The following is a 22,504-nucleotide window of genomic DNA, read 5'->3' on the forward strand; positions in this document are numbered from 1 at the left end:
GCGCAGTGGTGATTCGCTTGGAACCAGAATCTGTGCAGTGGTGATCGTTTGGAGCCAGAGTCTGTGCAGTGGTGATGCGTTTGGAGCCAGAGTCTGCGCAGTGGTGATTTGTTTGAAGCCATAGTCTGTGCAGTGGTGATTCGTTTGGAGCGAGAGTCTGTGCAGTGGTGATTGGTGATTCGCTTCGAGCGAGAGTCTGTGCAGTGGTGATTCTTTTGACACGTTTGGAGCCCGAGTCTGCGCAGTGGTGACTTGTTTGGAGCCCGAGTCTGCGCAGTGGTGATTCGTTTAGAGCCAGAGTCTGCGTAGTGGTGATTCGTTTGGAGCTGGAGTCTGCGCAGTGTTGACTCGTTTGGAGCCCGAGTCTGCACAGTGGTGATTCGTTTGGAGCCTGAGTCTGCGCAGTGGTGATTCGTTTGGAGCTCGAGTCTGTGCAGTGGTGATTCGTTTGGAACCAGAGTCTGTGCTGTGGTGATTCGTTTGGAGCCCGAGTCTGGGTAGTGGTGATTCGTTTGGAGCCCAAGTCTGCGCAGTGGTGATTCGTTTGGAACCAGAGCCTGCGCAGTGGTGATTCGTTTGGAGCCAGTGTCTGTGCAGTGGTGATTCGTTTGGAGCCAGTGTCTGTGGAGTGGTGATTCATTTGGAGCGAGAGTCTGTGCAGTGGTGATTCGTTTGGAGCCAGAGTCTGTGCAGTGGTCATTCGTTTGGAGCGAGAGTCTGTGCAGTGGTCATTCGCTTGGAACCAGAATCTGCGCAGTGGTGATTCGCTTGGAACCAGAGTCTGTGCAGTGGTGATTCATTTGGAGCCAGAGTCTGTGCAGTGGTGATTCTTTTGACATGTTTGGAGCCCGTGGAGCCCGAGTGGTGACTCGTTTGGAGCCCGAGTCTGCGCAGTACAGATTCGTTTGGAGCCCGAGTCTGCCGAGTCTGCACTCGTTTGGAGCCAGAGTCTACGCAGTGGTGATTCTTTTGGAGCCAGAGTCTGCACAGTGGTGATTCGTTTGGAGTCAGGGTCTGCGCAGTAGTGACTCATTTGGAACCAGAGTCTGCGCAGTGGTGATTCGTTTGGAGCCCCAAATCTGCACAGTAGTGATCGTGAGTTGGAGCTGCAGTGTCAAAGTCTGGCCCATACTCCCGCAGACCCAATCACAATCTCACTATCATGACACCACATCCCATTTTATAGCATCAAATAATTAATTAAAAGCAAACGTATTGAGTATACATTAGCGTGACAAGGACTTTTGTTTGAGTTTGGCTCATGTCCCATTTGTTTATGACCTATACTGCAGCCAGCCGCCAGATGGTGATCGAAATATTTTGGCTTCACTTTTCAGGTCGTGTTCGGCACACTTAGATCAGATCTGTAACGGAATAATAGGAAATGCTACTTACATATTATGTCAGATATATTACATTGCCAAACACTGATGGAATAAAAAGCTATCTGTCTATTGCATTTGACTTCTATAGAAACCTTTCCTCAGTAAAAAACATTTACGTAGGTATCAGAAGTGAAGGCAAATCTCACTACCAACCAAGTGTAATTCAGTTGAGTAATTTATGGGTTGCTGTTAATGGGTTACACTTTCACATTGTGAGAGCCAAATAAATGGAAAAATCCAAGAATCCACAACACAGAGCTTAGTAAAACTAGAATGAGTTCAAATAACAATAGTTACAACATTATGTTGATGATAAAAATACACCACAATAGAAAATGTATAATCCAAAATGAAGGATAATGATCATTTGTAGCCCAACCTCTTTATTATGTACTTTGCATTAGTGTAAGTATGTGTAGCTTGGCTGTGTCGTGAAAGTGTGATTGTAGTTTTCTTTTTAGTCTTTGCTTTGTTATGCTTAATATTGAGTCAGAACAGCAAAACTACCTTCTGTGTCCTTCTTGTTTCTCTCATTTCCTTCTTTTTTCTCTCTCTGTCTATCTCTAGTGTTGTAGTATTGTAGTGCTGCTGTGTTTTTGTGCAGTAGACACTCATAGCTACTCTCTGTTTGAATGCATGTGACCTGCTTGTGAACTGAAGGGGTGACGCTGGGCGATCTCACCCACAGGAAGAACACGGGAAACTCGGGCTGGTTCAGTCAGTCCACTGAGACTCATGGTAAATTTAGTTCAGTTTGTGTGTTTGAGTGTGACAGACACTTCATATGTGCAGCAACATATTCCGTTAAAACAACATTGCATTGAATATAGCGGCAAGAGACAAAACCCCCTTTTCTGTAGGTGCACACACCGCATCTTATTTTATTTGATCAAAAAATACAGTAAAACAGTAATGTTGTAAATTATTATTACAATAAAAAAATCTTTACTATTTTAAAATATTTTCAAATGTAATTTATTCCTGTAGTATTTGTTGTTTAACTGGCATTTGTTAGCAACAGCCTATTCTTATTAAATGCATTCATTTTTTTATATAATATAGTTGCATACATTTCCAGTTAATCACCTTTTATATCTTTGCATGCCTTATCATAATCATACTTGTCGTGTATACCATGTTTTTGTGAGAATAAACCATTTTGAAGATTTATAACCTATAGACCATGCAAAGAACAAATTCCAAAGACCCCATCAACACATTTTTAGATTTTTCTTCCTTATTGTGAGACCAGGTGTGACTCTTCAGAGTCAGTCTTTGTACACATCTACTAAATTTCATCAAAATGATTTTTCCCTTTTTGGGATTTTTTTTTTTGTAAAATGGCCACACACTACATTTATGACTAGAAAAAAAAAGCCAGACAGAGACCAATAGGGCTATATGAGATCGAGAAGTTATAAACTGAGGAATATGCCGTTTGTTTGTATAATTTGTGTAATGTCATTTTCATTCCATGACTAGCAGATGACATTTCAGTCCTCTTCAATTTACACTTTTAGATGGAAAAAGTTTGTAAATTTTGTGAAATCACACACATTCACAGGATTGTTGAATATCATAGGCAGGCAATAATACATTTATGATACCTTAAAAACAATACATTTTAGTGCATAGGATGTTCAGACATGCCCTTATGCCTTATCATTGTATGTTTGGTCTGTGCTCCTGCTGTTCCTGGTTCCTGTTTTAATAGTGTCTGGCTGTTCTTTGTTAATCAGTCATGTCATGTCATTCTCTTTGTATGTGTCTCGGTCAGCTCCGTATATCACAAGTCAGGGCACTGGCCAGGGATTTCTAGAGCTGTCCCAATGTCATAATTGTTCCAAAACACAGAATGAATAATTCCTACAATGCACTGCAATAACCAGGGAGCATCATTGCTCACTTTGTTGCCTTCACAGCTGGAATGTAGCTAAGATATGTAACAGAAGTGAAACAAATCAGACCAGAAAGATATCAGTCCAGCTTGCTGACCAGTGATGTTCTTGAAAGATGCAGTGGTCTCAGCAAATAAGGTGAAGATACCAGAGAGGAGCAGAGAGGGGGCCTCATTGTGGGCCCTCTGATTGATTGAAGGAGAATTTATTTGCATTGCCTAGAGTTTAGATGGTTCTTCGTACTGTGTGTGAGAGGCAGGGGCAATTTAGCATTATAGCATTTTAAATAAATTAATATGTTTTATTACAGTTTGTGTTAGCAGAAAAAAAAGCACTCCCTTTGCATTACAGTAGTGCAGGCTAGGCTCTCTTGTGCACAGTGATGTGTTTTCTGTGTCTCTGCAGCAAGCATCCCCACAAGTGAGACAGAATCTGTGAACACAGAGAAACCAGGAGAAGATGAGAAAGTCTGCTGTGGGCCCATCTGGTAAGCACTCCATTTTTATACCTTATATACAGCTATATGGGAAGTTCTTCACACCCTTTTGTGCCTGCGATAATCTCCAAAGAAACTCCCAGCTCTTGAATCTCTAACGAAATGTTAACTAGTTGTCACATGCTGGAAGTTTTTTCATCAGCTTATAGCGTGGCATGAAGTGATGCCATATTTTTCACTTTTTCAGTCAGAAATTGACAAAGTCGAAGTTCAGGTCAGTAGCTCAGTGTGTGTTCGAAGCTGAATTCAGTTCCAGTTGTGTGTGTTTGCTCATCATTCTGCATGTCGGTGTGTGTGCGCGCGCCTTGTTTTGAACATTTAAAGCTCTTTATGTTGATGTGCGTCAGTGAATCTGTCAAGGCGCTTTGATGCTTGCTGCATATGTTGTGTTTGATATGAATGCATTCGAAAGGCTTGGCTTTGCATTTCATTACATTAAAGCTTGAACAGTCTTCTGAACGTATCGCATGCATGGACACTCTAAACAGCATGCAACATGTGTTCACATAAATTAACTGTGCAAATACACACGTTCAGTGTGTAGCGCTCGCAGTGCTGTGCAATCACATCCTATCTCTGCAGCCGCTCGCGTTGCTGGAACAGATTTTGTCGCCGGAAGTGCCGAGCTGTGGTGAAATCCACCCTCTTCTATTGGCTGGTGATTCTGCTGGTGTTCCTCAATACACTCACAATATCATCCGAACATTATAACCAGCCCGACTGGCTCACGGAAGTCCAGGGTGAGAAACTCACAGCAGACACTCACTGAAACTCTTTTTGCTTTTGGATGTCGAAACAAAAATGAATAAAACTTGAAGACTGACAAAAAATGATAACAGTATTGTTAAAACTGACAGATTGGGATGCGCAGTGATATAGCGTATGCATGTCTTATTTGTTCTTCTTGTGTTTGTCTGCAGATGTGGCTAATAAGGTGTTGTTAGCCCTGTTCACATGCAAGATGCTAGTAAAAATGTACAGTCTGGGACTACAGGCATACTTTGTGTCACTTTTCAACTGCTTCGACTGCTTTGTAGTTTGCGGAGGCATAGTGGAGACAATCCTTGTGGAGCTTGAGATCATGTCTCCTCTCGGCATCTCTGTGTTTCGCTGCGTCCGGCTCCTCAGAATCTTTAAAGTCACACGGTGAGAAACAGCACAGATGATCTGATGGTTTCTTATGCTGCCTTCATATCACTGTAATTAAAGGATGATAACTCATCAGAGTAATTTTAAAATAGTTTCTCTGACTACACTCTTGATGTGTATTGATGTGTCAGTGGTCAAAATAGAGAACATATCAAACAAAAATATATGAGTAATTGATGCATAACATCATGTATTTGTACAAAAAAAAAATGTTTTATCACAGGACCATTTAAAATAAGCAAGCTAGATTAGTAAACAAACTTTTTTTGAAGAACCCCACGTCCAACTAGTAGTATTGCTCTTGAAGAGTCAATACAAGTCAAAAGGAACCAAAGTTCTGTTGAAATTGTTGTAAGACATTTCATTTTTTAATGACTATAAACAATATGTGACCAATAACTAAAATGTAATGGTGCTGAAAGTATGAACCCATAATGTGGGTCTTGTTTTAAGTCTGTCTCTGTTTCTAGTCACTGGGCGTCTCTGAGTAACCTGGTGGCATCACTTTTGAACTCCATGAAGTCCATTGCATCCCTACTGCTGTTGCTCTTCCTCTTCATCATTATCTTCAGTTTGCTTGGCATGCAGTTCTTCGGAGGAAAGTTCAACTTTGATGAGACTGTTACCAAACGAAGCACTTTTGACAACTTTCCTCAAGCCCTGCTGACTGTCTTTCAGGTGTGTGTGTGTGTGCGTGCGCGAGTCAAGTCACCTTTATTTATGTAGCACTTTATACAATTCAGATTGTGTCAAAGCAGCTTTACAGTGCTAAACAGGAAAACAAGTGTGTCAATAATGCAAACAACAATTCAATTCTGCTGTTAAGCAGCTCTAAAAAGAGCACAATAGCATGTCAATTTTTCAGTTAAAGGCAGTTCATCGTTGATTCAGTGATAATGACATCCAGCTCAGTTCAAATCTCTTCCAGTATCATTTTGTAAGAAATGTGTTGACATACAGCTTGTTTGGCAATATCTGGATAGCTTACAGTATGAACATTAACTTTGCATGAAAGCAGCATGTAAAATTATTGAAGAAAGAGTTTTAGATGGAGCACATCCATCCAGCCAGCCAGTAGAATGCAGCAAGACATTGTCAAATTCCCACTTGTAAATATGTACATTTTTTTTTCTTACGCATCAGATCCTGACAGGTGAGGATTGGAATACTGTGATGTATGATGGGATCATGGCGTATGGAGGCCCCTCCTCCTCAGGCATGCTTGTGTGCATCTACTTCATCATCCTCTTCATCTGTGGAAACTGTATCTTTTCTTCTATTCGCTTGGAACCAGAATCTGCGCAGCGGTGATTCGTTTGGAGCCAGAGTCTGCGCAGTGGTGATTTGTTTGAAGCCATAGTCTGTGCAGTGGTGATTCATTGGAGCGAGAGTCTGTGCAGTGGTGATTCGCTTGGAACCAGAGTCTGTGTAGTGGTGATTCATTTGGAGCCAGAGTCTGTGCAGTGGTGATTCGTTTGGAGCCAGAGTCTGTGCAGTGGTGATTCGCTTGGAACCAGAATCTGCGCAGTGGCGATTCGTTTGGAACCAGAGTCTGCGCAGTGGTGATTCGTTTGGAACCAGAGTCTGTGAAGTGGTGATTCGTTTGGAGCCAGAGTCTGTGCAGTGGTGATTCACTTCGAGCCAGAGTCTGTGCAGTGGTGATTCTTTTGACATGTTTGGAGCCCGAGTCTGCACAGTGGTGACTCGTTTGGAGCCCGAGTCTGCGCAGTACAGATTCGTTTGGAGCCCGAGTCTGCGTAGTGGTGACTCGTTTGGAGCCAGAGTCTACGCAGTGGTGATTCTTTTGGAGCCAGAGTCTGCACAGTGGTGATTCGTTTGGAGTCAGGGTCTGCGCAGTAGTGACTCATTTGGAACCAGAGTCTGCGCAGTGGTGATTCGTTTGGAGCCCCAAATCTGCACAGTAGTGATCGTGAGTTGGAGCTGCAGTGTCAAAGTCTGGCCCATACTCCCGCAGACCCAATCACAATCTCACTATCATGACACCACATCCCATTTTATAGCATCAAATAATTAATTAAAAGCAAACGTATTGAGTATACATTAGCGTGACAAGGACTTTTGTTTGAGTTTGGCTCATGTCCCATTTGTTTATGACCTATACTGCAGCCAGCCGCCAGATGGTGATCGAAATATTTTGGCTTCACTTTTCAGGTCGTGTTCGGCACACTTAGATCAGATCTGTAACGGAATAATAGGAAATGCTACTTACATATTATGTCAGATATATTACATTGCCAAACACTGATGGAATAAAAAGCTATCTGTCTATTGCATTTGACTTCTATAGAAACCTTTCCTCAGTAAAAAACATTTACGTAGGTATCAGAAGTGAAGGCAAATCTCACTACCAACCAAGTGTAATTCAGTTGAGTAATTTATGGGTTGCTGTTAATGGGTTACACTTTCACATTGTGAGAGCCAAATAAATGGAAAAATCCAAGAATCCACAACACAGAGCTTAGTAAAACTAGAATGAGTTCAAATAACAATAGTTACAACATTATGTTGATGATAAAAATACACCACAATAGAAAATGTATAATCCAAAATGAAGGATAATGATCATTTGTAGCCCAACCTCTTTATTATGTACTTTGCATTAGTGTAAGTATGTGTAGCTTGGCTGTGTCGTGAAAGTGTGATTGTAGTTTTCTTTTTAGTCTTTGCTTTGTTATGCTTAATATTGAGTCAGAACAGCAAAACTACCTTCTGTGTCCTTCTTGTTTCTCTCATTTCCTTCTTTTTTCTCTCTCTGTCTATCTCTAGTGTTGTAGTATTGTAGTGCTGCTGTGTTTTTGTGCAGTAGACACTCATAGCTACTCTCTGTTTGAATGCATGTGACCTGCTTGTGAACTGAAGGGGTGACGCTGGGCGATCTCACCCACAGGAAGAACACGGGAAACTCGGGCTGGTTCAGTCAGTCCACTGAGACTCATGGTAAATTTAGTTCAGTTTGTGTGTTTGAGTGTGACAGACATTTCATATGTGCAGCAACATATTCCGTTAAAACAACATTGCATTGAATATAGCGGCAAGAGACAAAACCCCCTTTTCTGTAGGTGCACACACCGCATCTTATTTTATTTGATCAAAAAATACAGTAAAACAGTAATGTTGTAAATTATTATTACAATAAAAAAATCTTTACTATTTTAAAATATTTTCAAATGTAATTTATTCCTGTAGTATTTGTTGTTTAACTGGCATTTGTTAGCAACAGCCTATTCTTATTAAATGCATTCATTTTTTTATATAATATAGTTGCATACATTTCCAGTTAATCACCTTTTATATCTTTGCATGCCTTATCATAATCATACTTGTCGTGTATACCATGTTTTTGTGAGAATAAACCATTTTGAAGATTTATAACCTATAGACCATGCAAAGAACAAATTCCAAAGACCCCATCAACACATTTTTAGATTTTTCTTCCTTATTGTGAGACCAGGTGTGACTCTTCAGAGTCAGTCTTTGTACACATCTACTAAATTTCATCAAAATGATTTTTCCCTTTTTGGGATTTTTTTTTTTGTAAAATGGCCACACACTACATTTATGACTAGAAAAAAAAAGCCAGACAGAGACCAATAGGGCTATATGAGATCGAGAAGTTATAAACTGAGGAATATGCCGTTTGTTTGTATAATTTGTGTAATGTCATTTTCATTCCATGACTAGCAGATGACATTTCAGTCCTCTTCAATTTACACGTTTAGATGGAAAAAGTTTGTAAATTTTGTGAAATCACACACATTCACAGGATTGTTGAATATCATAGGCAGGCAATAATACATTTATGATACCTTAAAAACAATACATTTTAGTGCATAGGATGTTCAGACATGCCCTTATGCCTTATCATTGTATGTTTGGTCTGTGCTCCTGCTGTTCCTGGTTCCTGTTTTAATAGTGTCTGGCTGTTCTTTGTTAATCAGTCATGTCATGTCATTCTCTTTGTATGTGTCTCGGTCAGCTCCGTATATCACAAGTCAGGGCACTGGCCAGGGATTTCTAGAGCTGTCCCAATGTCATAATTGTTCCAAAACACAGAATGAATAATTCCTACAATGCACTGCAATAACCAGGGAGCATCATTGCTCACTTTGTTGCCTTCACAGCTGGAATGTAGCTAAGATATGTAACAGAAGTGAAACAAATCAGACCAGAAAGATATCAGTCCAGCTTGCTGACCAGTGATGTTCTTGAAAGATGCAGTGGTCTCAGCAAATAAGGTGAAGATACCAGAGAGGAGCAGAGAGGGGGCCTCATTGTGGGCCCTCTGATTGATTGAAGGAGAATTTATTTGCATTGCCTAGAGTTTAGATGGTTCTTCGTACTGTGTGTGAGAGGCAGGGGCAATTTAGCATTATAGCATTTTAAATAAATTAATATGTTTTATTACAGTTTGTGTTAGCAGAAAAAAAAGCACTCCCTTTGCATTACAGTAGTGCAGGCTAGGCTCTCTTGTGCACAGTGATGTGTTTTCTGTGTCTCTGCAGCAAGCATCCCCACAAGTGAGACAGAATCTGTGAACACAGAGAAACCAGGAGAAGATGAGAAAGTCTGCTGTGGGCCCATCTGGTAAGCACTCCATTTTTATACCTTATATACAGCTATATGGGAAGTTCTTCACACCCTTTTGTGCCTGCGATAATCTCCAAAGAAACTCCCAGCTCTTGAATCTCTAACGAAATGTTAACTAGTTGTCACATGCTGGAAGTTTTTTCATCAGCTTATAGCGTGGCATGAAGTGATGCCATATTTTTCACTTTTTCAGTCAGAAATTGACAAAGTCGAAGTTCAGGTCAGTAGCTCAGTGTGTGTTCGAAGCTGAATTCAGTTCCAGTTGTGTGTGTTTGCTCATCATTCTGCATGTCGGTGTGTGTGCGCGCGCCTTGTTTTGAACATTTAAAGCTCTTTATGTTGATGTGCGTCAGTGAATCTGTCAAGGCGCTTTGATGCTTGCTGCATATGTTGTGTTTGATATGAATGCATTCGAAAGGCTTGGCTTTGCATTTCATTACATTAAAGCTTGAACAGTCTTCTGAACGTATCGCATGCATGGACACTCTAAACAGCATGCAACATGTGTTCACATAAATTAACTGTGCAAATACACACGTTCAGTGTGTAGCGCTCGCAGTGCTGTGCAATCACATCCTATCTCTGCAGCCGCTCGCGTTGCTGGAACAGATTTTGTCGCCGGAAGTGCCGAGCTGTGGTGAAATCCACCCTCTTCTATTGGCTGGTGATTCTGCTGGTGTTCCTCAATACACTCACAATATCATCCGAACATTATAACCAGCCCGACTGGCTCACGGAGGTCCAGGGTGAGAACTCACTGAAACTCTTCATGCTTTATACACCTTTGGATGTTGACACAAAAATGAATAAAGCTTGGCTTTCACTTTATTTTGATGGTTCCTTTAACACAATCTGTTGACTATAAGTAATGTTGCACCTAAATGTCTACTAACTCTCATTAGAGTGTTAGTAGAGTATTAGTAGACTGGTAGAGTTAGGGTTAGAATAAGTGGTCTGTTGGGGCACCATCACAATAAAGAGTTCGCAGATATTAATCAGACAGTCTACTATACTCTTGTTGTTGTTTGTGGACATGTAGGTGCAAAGTTACTTATATTGTCAGCAGAATGCTCTAAAGGGACGATCAAAATAAAGTGTTACCAAAGCTTGATGACTGACAAAAAATGTTGTGTTTGTCTGCAGGTGTGGCTAATAAGGTGTTGTTAGCCCTGTTCACATGTGAGATGCTGATAAAAATGTACAGTCTGGGGCTGCAGGCATACTTTGTGTCACTTTTCAACCGCTTCGACTGCTTCGTAGTTTGCGGAGGCATTGTGGAGACGATCCTCGTGGAGCTTGAGATCATGTCTCCTCTCGGCATCTCAGTGTTTCGCTGCGTCCGGCTCCTCAGAATCTTTAAAGTCACATGGTGAGAAACAGCGCATATGATATGCTGCCTTCATATCACTGTAAAGACAGGATGACAACTTTATTTTAAGGTCCAATCTCGCCATTGACAAACCATTAACTATGATTTGTGCCTCAATAAACTCCTAATTTACTGATTATTAATAGTTTAGTTTAGTTATTGGGTAGGATTAGGGATGTAGAATATGGTCATGCAGAATATGTGCTTGATAAGTACTAATAAACAGCCAATATGTTAATAAAAGGCATGCTAATAAACAAATAATTAATAGTGAGAACTGGTCCCAACTGATTACCCAACTTTCTCATCAGACTAATATTTGTTTCTTACACTTCACTGTTGATGTGTTTTGATGTGTCAGTAGTCAAAATATGAAACATATCAAACTGAAATATATGGGTAGTTGGTGCATAACATCATGTGTTTGTACTTCTGTACAAAAATAGTCTCACTGCAGGGCCAGTTAAAATAAGTAAGCTAGATTACTAAACATTTTTTTCAAGAATCCCACATGTCCTGGTAGTATTGCTCTCGAAGAGTCAATACAAATCAAAATACAAGCCAACGTTCTGTTGAAATTATTGTAACAGATGTTGTTTTTTGATGACTATAATCAATATGTGACTAATAACTAAAATATCATGGTGCTGGTTGTATTGAGTCTTTTTTCTGTTTCTAGTCACTGGGCGTCTCTGAGTAACCTGGTGGCATCTCTTTTGAACTCCATGAAGTCCATTGCGTCCCTACTGCTGTTGCTCTTCCTCTTCATCATCATCTTCAGTTTGCTTGGCATGCAGCTCTTCGGAGGGAAGTTTAACTTTGACGAGACTGTTACCAAACGAAGCACTTTTGACAACTTTCCTCAAGCCCTGCTGACTGTCTTTCAGGTGTGTGTGCGTGTGTGTGTGTGTGTGTGTGTGTGTGTGTGTGTATACTACCGTTTTAAACTTTGGAGTCAGTAAGATTTTTTAGTGTTTGTGAAAGAAATGTATTGCTTACCAAGACTACATTTATTTTATCAAAACTACAGTGAAAACAGTAAGATTGTGAAATAATATGTGACTCTGGACCACAAAACCAGTCATAAGGGTAAATTTTTCGAAATTGAGATTTATACATCATCTGAAAGCTGAATAAATAAGCTTTCCATTGATGTATGGTTTGGACAATATTTGGCCGAGATACAACTATTTGAAAATCTGGAATCTGAGGGTGCAAAAAAAATCTAAATATTGAGAAAATCGCCTTTAAAGTTGTCCAAATGAAGTTCCTAGCCATGCATATTACTAATCAAAAATTACGTTTTTAGATGCAGCACATCCAGCCAGTAGAACATGTGTTGTCAAATAACCATTTGTAAATATGTACTTTTTTTCTTGCTCATCAGATCCTGACGGGTGAGGATTGGAATACAGTGATGTATGACGGGATCATGGCGTATGGGGGCCCCTCCTCCTCAGGCATGCTCGTGTGCATCTACTTCATCATCCTCTTCATCTGTGGAAACTGTATCTTTTCTTCTGTTTAGCCTGTTTGAAGTCACATCCTTACTGTATAAGATTTCTTCAGACTGTGTTGAACTGACCAAACAAGCAGCTGAACTCAAGCTGAAGAGGGAAATTAAAGCTGTTCTGCAGATTTGTTGTGATTAAAGCAAAAGCATATGTTTAAAGAGACAATGGGCAATAAAATTAACTTTGTAAATTTTGAGGCCTAAAGTGACCAAAAACATAAACGCAAATTTTGATTTCACACATTGTTGCATTCTGAAAAGTGTCTAACCGCATTTCTTAAACAGGTCATGAACTGCCCTTTTTATTATTTTGTACTGTTCTCTGAGATTTTTACATAAAAAAACAACGTAATAGGCTATTTTCTGTCCTGTTTTGACCCCCCTCATCAGAACGCACTGTTTGAATAGGCGTGGAGGATTGTAGACTCGGAAGTAAACGCCCACTGCTGTGATTGGCTAACAATTGTGTATGTTTGACAGCGACATTCCTCACAGATGGACGCTGCTGTGATTTAGGTCAAAAAAACATAATACATAGCAAACGATCTGTTTAACAGACAAAGCAATAGTGATCACGTAATAAAAACAGTTACTCACATTTGTGTGTTGCGGCATTACTGTCGGATCCAATTTAGTCGACACAGCATCGTCTTTTAGGTTCAATCTTTCTGAAAATCCTGCATCAAATAATTCTTTGTTTATAAACAAATCCGCAGTAAAATGAAGTGACCCGACCCATATCTCAACCTCGCTGGCAGCAAATGCGAAACTGACAAGAGTTTCAGAACATTAAGTACACAGTAAGTACATAGTCATGGAGGTCTGAGTGGGATTGATTTTCTGTCCCGCTAAAAATAAGTTATTTCTTTTACGTTTTGTCCCGCTTTCTCCTGCAAAATCCCACAGCTAGAGGGCAACGCAGATTGTTCGGTCCTGTTCCAGTATGATTCTATCTTGCATTTTTACCATTCCCACACAAGCATGACACTTCTGACTTTACCTTGTTGCATTTATTGCAGCAGGCCAACGGAAGTGCTTTATCTTCCTGTCACATACAACTAAAAAGCATTGAAAATATCCAACCCTGCACCTGTAAGCCATTTATCTTCAACAGACAAATAACATTCTGTACCTTAAAGCATAAAATAAATTTGAATAAATTAGACAGTTGTATTTTCACAAGTAATTCTTTTCCTGCGCACACATCAGTATTTTCCCTCACACACAAACTTGTCCAATGCCGCACCAAGTTAATTTGGGTCCCACAGGCTTCTACATTGTACCAAATGCTCAAATGCACAGTAGTTAAAAATATGTAATATAAAAAGGGACCCGACATATTCTTGGACTGAGCTCAGCTGAACTTCTGCATGGTGGAGCAACAGTTGGAAGAAAATGGCAAATGGTGTTTGTACACTTACAATAAGTATGTATCTTTCGCTTTCTAATACTGATCGGGAGAGAACTGAATGTGCTCCTTTTAATTTCTTAACACGTCTGATGAGACATCTTACTGAACGTCTTCTTGGCCATTGCTGTGGATAACCTGGCAGATGCTGAAAGTCTGAACTCAGCCCAGAAAGAGGAAGAGAAGAGGAACAAGAGGAAGAAAAGCAGGTGAGCGCTCCTCTCTGATACCCTGAGAAGCGTTTCATTCAGATACTGAGCACAAACATCTGCTAACATACAGAGTGTGTTTTGTGCAGGAGTATGAGCATACACAAGAGAGATGGTGACGATGGAGACGTCAAGGTGGGTGACATGGCTCTCTGGAATACTTGACTAGTCATGTGTTTATTTCTTTGGTAAGGGGCTGTACTGAACATGATCACAAAAAGCTGCTGAGGGTCAAGCTACCACCCTGACAGGGTTTATGTTCTGTCGATCTGTGGTACCCTGTCAGATTTTACTACCTCCTATTAAAACAGTAGGTAGTACAATTCGATAATGAAAAATTCTACCTTTCAAAGTATGGTTTATTAACGTCTACACCTACCCCAACCCTAAACCTACCCCTTACAGTAATGCAGATACAGTAATTATGTGTAGTTTAGGGTTGTGGCTAAGAAGGGATACAGCTAAGGCCGGAAACCAACAATAAATAAATTATTCTACCTATTAGATTGTGTTTTATTAAAGGGTTAGTTATCCCAAAAATGAAAATTCTGTCATTAATTACTCACCCTCAGGTCATTCCAAACCCGTAAGTCCTCCGTTCATCTTCAGATATTTTAAATACGTAATCACGTTCAGTAGACAGTGCGCATGCTAAACGTAAACAATGCTGATTATGTTCTGGGGTACGTTCCAAAATGGCGGAAGAATTGCTGAATCAATTATGTTATTATTGTTTTCTTTGCGCACAAAAAGTATTCTCGTAGCTTCGTAAAATTACGGTTGAACCCCCTATTTTACCGATGTCATTGCTATGTTTCTGGATCTTGATCGTTTTAGTATCCTTGCTGTCTATGGAGGGTCAGAGAGCTCTCCGATTTCATCAAAAATATCTTAATTTGTGTTCCGAAGATGAACGGAGGTCTTACGGGTTTGGATGACATGAGGGTGAGTAATTAATGACAGAATTTTCCTTTTTGGGTGAACTATCCCTTTAATGTCTACACCTGCCCCAAACCCTAAACCTAACTTACCCCTTACAGTAATGCAAATACAGTAATTATTGTTGTTCAGCGTGAGAAAAAGGACGCAATACTGATGTGCGCATGCCCAATAAGCCCTGGTAGGACAATCTGACCAAAATATCAGGACGTTTACTATGTTATAACGAGCAGATGACTCTACATTATCACTATTACTGAGGTCCTTTGGTTGCAGGCATCTGGTGATCAGGAGGGTAATCAGGATCAGACAGAGGACATGATTGACTCCTCAGGTGAACCTCTAATATTGTTTACCACTCAGCTCTGCACATGAGCTCCAGTGATGTCAGCTGATCGCTGTGATTGTCTTTGTATGTTTGTATGTAGAGGAGGATGAGGAAGATGAGCCCGAGGTACCATCAGGCCCGCGGCCGCTGAGGCTGTCAGAGCTGAACCTCAGAGAAAAGATGCCACCCATCCCAGAGGGCAGCGCCTTCTTCATCCTTAGCAACACCAACCCGTATGTCATACAAATCTTTAAAGTTCACTCAGAAATGAGACCTCTACCATCATTTGGTCACCCCCATTCCAAATCAGTATGACTTTATTTACAAATGTATTTTAAAATCTACATTTGTTCATTTAGTAGACACTTTTATCCAAAGTCACTTACAAATGTGGAACATCACAAGCAATTTATCATAACATATGCATAGTGCAAAATGGCAAGTTTAAAGTAGAAGTTGGATTAGTACACAAGCTACAGCAGAAGTACAGTGCCTTGTGAAAGTATTCACACCCTTTCATTTTTTTCACATTTTGTTATGTTGCTGCCTTATGTTAAACTGCTTTAAATTACTTCCCCCCCACATCAATCTACACTCCATACACCATAACGACAAAGCAAAAAACAGGTGTTTAACATATTTGCAAATTTATTTAAAATAAAAAACTTAAATGATTCCATTGCATAAGTATTCATACCCTTATCTGGGACAGTTGAAATTTAGTTCAGGAGCATTCATATTGCATGTAGATGTTACTGCACTTTCGAGTGAAGTTAACCTGTGGCAAATTAAATTGAATGAGTATGATTTGGACAGACACACATGTCTTAATAAAAGGTCTAAAAGCTGATAATGCATATCAGAGCAAAAACCAAGCCCTCAGGTAAAAACTGCCTGTAGAGCTCAGAAACAGGATTGCGTCAAGCCACACATCTGGGGAAAAGTTCAGAAAAAAATTCTGCTGCATTGAAGGTTCACAGAAGCATGTAGTCCGGGCTTGAGTTTGTGAGGTGAAGAGGCGAGGAGAAGAATGGCAGATAATTGCCAAATGCTGATGAGCAAATCCTGTCGCATCATACCCAAAAAGACTTGAGACTGTAAAGGTGCTTCAACCAAGTACTGAGTTAAGGGTATGAATACTTATGCAATGTGCTTATTTTTTATTATTTTTAATAGATTTACAAAGTTGTGACAATTCTATTTTTCCTCTGTCATTATTGTGTATGGAGTGTAGATTGATGTGGAAAAAAAGTAATTCAAAACAGTTTAACATAAGGCAGCAACATAACAAAACGTGAAAAAAATGAAGGGGTATGAATACTTTCACAAGGCACTGTAAATATGCAGAAAAGAAGAGAACAAGAACCATTTTTTAACAAATAAGGGATATACAGTGGGTACGGAAAGTATTCAGACCCCCTTAAATTTTTCACTCTTACTTAGGACCATGTGATATTTCAGTTTTTCCTTTTTAATAAATCTGCAAAAATGTCAACGATTCTGTGTTTTTCTGTCAATATGGGGTGCTGTGTGTACATTAATGAGGAAAAAAAATTAACTTAAATGATTTTAGCAAATGGCTGCAATATAACAAAGAGTGAAAAATTGAAGGGGGTCTGAATACTTTTCGTACCCACTGTATATGCTTGTGAACACTTTCTTTTTTCAGTGGTTACAAGAGAAGATGTTTAGCAGAATGTTCACGCTGCTCTTTTACATACAAGCACAAGAAAAGATTATTAAAGTACTGATTTAAATGTATTTCAATGCTTTTAATCTGACACTATTACAAAGTGTAGTTTTTTGAAGTGCAAGTTTAGTTTAAGTACACTTAAGTGGACTTATATTTTATTATTTTTACATAACCTTCAAGTATACTCTTAAGATTGGAAGTACATTACAAATACACACCTCTAATACAAACAAGAATGCTTCTTTTTTACAAGGCGTTTCAAAAACATCTTTTGGACTGCCATATTGTTCATTCTCACACACTGTTGTCAGTCTGATCTCTGTCTGTAACGCAGGATCCGTGTGGCGTGCCATCGGCTCATCAATCATCAGATCTTCACCAACCTCATCCTCATCTTCATCATGCTGAGCTCCGTCTCGCTGGCAGCCGAGGACCCCATCCGTAACTTCTCTGCCCGAAACATTGTAAAACCTGCACGATCAAAACACTGTGTCATCTGTTCTTTTGAATAGTGTAAAATTCACAAATATGAGGAAAATTGGAATTTCTTCTTTTGAACACAAGATCCTAGTTCTGCAGTGATAGACTCATTGAACTAGAGTCTTTTTAACCTTATTTTCACGTTCACAGTTTGAAGGAGTAATTATTTCCAAACAGGAATTCACAAGATGCTTCAAATGCAGATTCACTATTTACCTACTGAATCATTTCACTGATCCAGGGAACACATAATATCATCTAGATAGCATTAACCTTAATCAGGTTTAACATTTAACACGGCTATTAACTAGAGAGTAATAACTAGGTAGGTAATATTTAGCATATGCACATTGTAATGTCAGTGGATGATGGGCGATTCATTTTTCAAGATTCATTTTTCTCATTTTTCTTTTGCTACTGCAACCTTGCACAGTCCTATTTGGCTGCTCACTTAAACAGCTTTAAGATATTACTGCTTTGAAACAACATGGATTGTGAAGGAGCTGCGGAAATGAAATAACTTGAACCGACTGAATTTTTTGCTGTTGCGTTCTCTGTGCAGGTTCTTGGTTATTTTGACTATGCCTTCACTGCTATATTTACAGTGGAGATCTTGTTGAAGGTAAAGACTCCTGTCTTATTTCCATCTGCACACTGTACAATGTGACTATAACTCTCTTACCTGTTCTAGTTTATAAAGATGTGCTTTACTAGTTTCTAGTTTCTGGGGTTATTGAGTTGGACAGGAATTTACAACCCAATTCAGTCTGTTTCTATTAAATGTAAATGTAATAAATACAATTGGAAATAATTCCTTTAGCTTCAAGCAGTTTAGTTCACCCCTCTTTGTTGTGTTCATCAGATGACTGCATTTGGTGCTTTCCTTCACAAAGGAGCTTTCTCCCGAAATTACTTTAATTTGCTGGATCTGCTGGTGGTTGGAGTCTCCCTCGTTTCCTTCGGCATACAGTACGTACATATCACGACACGCATTGCTGAATTATTTAATTCTGTGCATTTGAAGACAGTCACTGTGCTCGTGTTCGGCAGATCATCGGCCATTTCAGTGGTGAAGATCTTAAGGATTCTACGTGTGCTTCGACCTCTGAGAGCCATCAACAGAGCCAAAGGACTCAAAGTCAGGCACTGCTATCTCTGTTTGACACAAGTATAATGTGAAGCTCACCAGATACAAAAGATTGTGAAGATCGGTGTAAAGGTGCCACAGTATTGGTTAGATTCAGAAACAAGGTGCAGAGAAGTCACAAAAGTGGCAGCTGTGAGAGTTTATTTGGACATTATAGAAGGTTGAAGGTGATATAATGTAACAGATGGCAAAGACAATTTGACGCTGACTGAAAAAAGGGTAACACTTATTTTTGACAGTCCACTTTAGACATTCTACTAACTAAAAGTAAATTTGCAACTACAAGTCATCAGAATATTAGTAGTCTGTCTGCTTAATATCTGCTAACTCTTTGTTTTGATGATTAATCTACTCATTGGGGCCCATTCAATCAAATTTTGTTTGGATGCAAACATTAGTCTTGCCTTGACATTCTTGACTGAGGGTAGGGGTCATGTCATACATTTTTTATGCTCTGATAAGTGAACAACTGCAGTGTCAAATATTTTCAAAACAATCTCTCTACTTTTTGAGTTTGGACAATTCCTGTATGTTTTCATGCAATGAACTCTTCTAAAAGTAAAATATCAAGCAAAATTGCATGTCTCATGTCACGACTCCTTTAGAATAAGATTAAAAGTCATAATCTGTTACCGTTTTAATTGTAAAATGCACACATGAACAAAACTGTTTTCTTTGCTTTCTCTCTCTGCCAATGCAGCATGTGGTTCAGTGTGTGTTTGTGGCCATCAGGACGATTGGGAACATCATGATTGTCACCACACTTCTTCAGTTCATGTTTGCCTGTATCGGTGTACAGCTGTTTAAGGTGCCCCAGCAAAGCAGGATTTCACATTTAACAAACTCCATTAACAAACAGTTCTCATTGCTACATGATGAAAATGTGTTGTCCTCAGGGGAAGTTCTACCGCTGTTCTGATGATGCAAAGACAAGTCCAGAGGACTGCAGGTGAGCGAATGAAGTATTACACAGTGAATACACAGTGTCTGCGTGTGTGTCCTACCATCTTTTTGTCTTTCTAGAGGGACGTTTATCGTGTACAGTATTGGTGAGACGGCACTGCCACAAATGCGTGAGAGGATCTGGTACAACAGTGACTTTAACTTTGATAATGTGCTGATGGCTATGATGGCCCTCTTCACCGTCTCAACGTTTGAGGGCTGGCCAGCGTAAGACCATAGCACGCGCACACACACACACACACACACACAGGGTTATGTACCTTACCCCCCAAATACCCCCTGCCACGCACACATTTTTACATCGTTCACCAATGATTGCCTCTAATGGATGTTTTGTTAGATTTAATTCGCTTCTGGTGACAGTTTTGTCCCCAAACTAAAGCTAAACAAACAGATATACACTCACACAAATACAAATTGTTCACAAATAAGACAATAAACCTACAAAAGCTAAAAATATGAAACTAAGATAAATCCTAAGTACAACAGATTGACAGCTTTTATGCCTAATTGTTCTTGTTAAATTGTTATTTGTTAAACACAAACATTAGAAGCCAGGATTCTAAGAAATATGCTATTTCTGAACATACTTAAGTACACTTTTTGACATTAAAGTATACAGTGGGTACGGAAAGTATTCAGACCCCCTTAAATTTTTCACTCTTTGTTATATTGCAGCCATTTGCAACGATTCTGTGTTTTTCTGTCAATATGGGGTGCTGTGTGTACATTAATGAGGAAAAAAAATTAACTTAAATGATTTTAGCAAATGGCTGCAATATAACAAAGAGTGAAAAATTTAAGGGGGTCTGAATACTTTCCGTACCCACTGTATATTAGTTTACCGTAAATGCTTGTCAGTACAGTACACTTAATATACAATATAAGTAGACAATAGATTTAATTATGGAATTACATTGCAAAAAATTATTTTCTTACTGGGTATTTTTGTCTTGTTTTCTAGTAAAAATATCTAAACATTCTTGAATTAAGATGCAGTTACTTGAAAAGCAAAATGACTTAAGGTATTAAGTCTTGTTTTCTGAAAAATGTGTCGATATTTTGTTAGTTTTGCTTGAAACAAGAAAAATATCTACGATGGGGTAAGAAATATAATCTTAATTCATGTCACGTTTATGGTCGGTTTTTGTTTTGTTTTCCCTATGTTCCTGCCTCCTGTTTCTTTATGCCCGTATTTGGTCCTTCCGGTTCCTGTCCCCATTTAGTTCCAATTGTTCCAGGTGTTCCTAGTTATTAGTTATCCTCCTCACCTGTCTGCCCCTCGTTATCTGCCCTATTTGAGTTCTAGCCCATTCTGTTCTCCCTTGTCTGGAATTGTTGATGTCTACCCTTGCTACGTGTGTTTTCTTGTTTCCCTGGATACTATTAAAAGTCTATAAGTTTGAATTCGACTCTGCGTCTCCTCACTCCGTGCTCCTCACAGTAGCGAGCCGTGACAGAATTCCAGACCCAACAAAAAAGTAAACGGCGCTCCTTCTCCCCGTTTTTGTTTTCGTTTTTTTAAAATTTTTTTGTTTTCCCTGTTTTTCCCCCGCGATCATGGAAATCGCCGCTTGTTTCGCCGCCTTAGCCCGCAGAGATCTCCCCTTCATGGAGTATGCTTGGGAATTCTGCGGGCTTGCCGCGGCCACGGCTTTGGACGATGCCACGCTCAACTCGCTGTTCTGAATCGGGGCTAATTACCATCGCCCCGTGGACCTCCTAGACACCAAGGGACTAAGCTGGAGGGAAGGGATCCTCCGGTGTCTGGAGAGTGTCCGGCCCCAAGCCAAGAATCTGCTCCAGAAAGTTCTCCTTCGTCTCCGCTGGTCCCGTCCAGCTCTCCATCATCCCCTGAGTCTTCTTCGTCTCCACTGGTCCCATCCAGCCCTCCTTCATCTCCTGATTCCCCCAAGTTAGCCAGCCCCGCTCCTCCAGAGCGCCCTCCAGAGTCAGCTCTTCCAGAGCGCCCTCCAGCGCCTGCTCCTCCAGAGTGCACTCCAGAGTCAGCTCCTCCAGAGCGCCCTCCAGCGCCTGCTCCTCCAGAGCGCCCTCCAAAATCAGCTCTTCCAGAGCACCCTCCAGCGCCTGCTACTCCAGAGCGCCCTCCAGAGTCAGCTCCTCCAGAGCACCCTCCAGTGCCTGCTCCTCCAGAGTGCCCTCCAAAATCAGGTCCTCCAGAGCGCCCTCCAGCGCCCGCTCCGCCAGATCTGCCCTATTTGAATTCTAACCCGTTCTGTTCTCCCTTGTCTGGAATTGTTGATGTCTACCCTTGCTACGTGTGTTTTCCTGTTTCCCTGGATATTATTAAAGATTTTATGTTTGAATTGGACTCCGCGTCTTCTTGTTCCTCGCTCCGTGCTCCTCAAACCGTGACAAAATTCCAGACCAAACAAAATAGTAAGTGGCGCCCCTTCTCCCCGTTTTGTTTTCATTTGTTGAAAGTATTTTGCTTTGTGTGTTTTCTTCCCCCACGTGCTCCAGGTTATGTTTATGTCCTTATTTGGTTATCTTCCTGTTCCTGTCATCATAGTTCATTAGTTTCTCGCTGTGTCTCATTATTAGTTATCCTCCTCACCTGTCTGCCCCTCGTTATCTGCCCTATTTGAATTCTAGCCCGTTCTGTTCTCCCTTGTCTGGAATTGTTGATGTCTACCCTTGCTACGTGTGTTTTCCTGTTTCCCTGGATATTATTAAGTCTATAAATTTGAATTTGACTCTGCGTCTCCTCATTCCTCGCTCCGTGCTCCTCACAGTAGCGAGCCGTGACAATTCAAAGGCAAAATAAGATTTTTTATTTTTTTTTTTCCATTGGCAGATATTTTTACTTGTTTTAGGCAAAATAATAACAAAATATTGGTGCATTTTCTTCAAGTCATTTTGCTTCTCAAGTAAATGCATCTTGATTCAAGAATGTTT

At 40.1% G+C, this 22,504-nt stretch overlaps 1 protein-coding gene and 1 long non-coding RNA gene across 8 annotated transcripts in view; one reads left to right on the plus strand and one right to left on the minus strand.

Annotated features, from left to right (window-relative positions):
* Window positions 1–14,551, minus strand: part of LOC107669028 (uncharacterized) — a 25,870-nt gene extending 11,319 nt beyond the window's left edge. The window contains exon 1 of the long non-coding RNA XR_001631940.1: window positions 14,285–14,551. This is a non-coding gene — a long non-coding RNA (uncharacterized LOC107669028). The remainder of the gene's footprint in view (window positions 1–14,284) is intronic.
* LOC107669025 (voltage-dependent L-type calcium channel subunit alpha-1D-like) overlaps window positions 1–22,504 on the plus strand; it is a 107,805-nt gene that overhangs the window by 48,650 nt on the left and 36,651 nt on the right. For 5 of the 7 annotated variants that reach the window (XM_016461118.1, XM_016461119.1, XM_016461117.1 and 2 more), the window contains exons 10-27: window positions 2,046–2,123; window positions 3,689–3,770; window positions 3,967–3,993; window positions 4,362–4,519; window positions 10,680–10,905; window positions 11,585–11,792; window positions 12,293–12,413; window positions 13,924–14,035; window positions 14,125–14,170; window positions 15,251–15,308; window positions 15,403–15,535; window positions 17,330–17,459; window positions 18,038–18,097; window positions 18,338–18,444; window positions 18,526–18,613; window positions 19,323–19,430; window positions 19,519–19,571; window positions 19,646–19,792. In XM_016461118.1, coding sequence (XP_016316604.1) covers window positions 2,046–2,123; window positions 3,689–3,770; window positions 3,967–3,993; window positions 4,362–4,519; window positions 10,680–10,905; window positions 11,585–11,792; window positions 12,293–12,413; window positions 13,924–14,035; window positions 14,125–14,170; window positions 15,251–15,308; window positions 15,403–15,535; window positions 17,330–17,459; window positions 18,038–18,097; window positions 18,338–18,444; window positions 18,526–18,613; window positions 19,323–19,430; window positions 19,519–19,571; window positions 19,646–19,792 — 1,942 coding nt within the window. The remainder of the gene's footprint in view (window positions 1–2,045; window positions 2,124–3,688; window positions 3,771–3,966; window positions 3,994–4,361; window positions 4,520–10,679; window positions 10,906–11,584; window positions 11,793–12,292; window positions 12,414–13,923; window positions 14,036–14,124; window positions 14,171–15,250; window positions 15,309–15,402; window positions 15,536–17,329; window positions 17,460–18,037; window positions 18,098–18,337; window positions 18,445–18,525; window positions 18,614–19,322; window positions 19,431–19,518; window positions 19,572–19,645; window positions 19,793–22,504) is intronic. The other 2 variants (XM_016461120.1, XM_016461122.1) reach the window with 2 other exon arrangements.

Source organism: Sinocyclocheilus anshuiensis, unplaced genomic scaffold (assembly GCF_001515605.1).
Source record: "Sinocyclocheilus anshuiensis isolate Anshui unplaced genomic scaffold, SAMN03320099.WGS_v1.1 scaffold516, whole genome shotgun sequence".
NCBI classification, from domain to species: Eukaryota; Metazoa; Chordata; class Actinopteri; order Cypriniformes; family Cyprinidae; genus Sinocyclocheilus; species Sinocyclocheilus anshuiensis.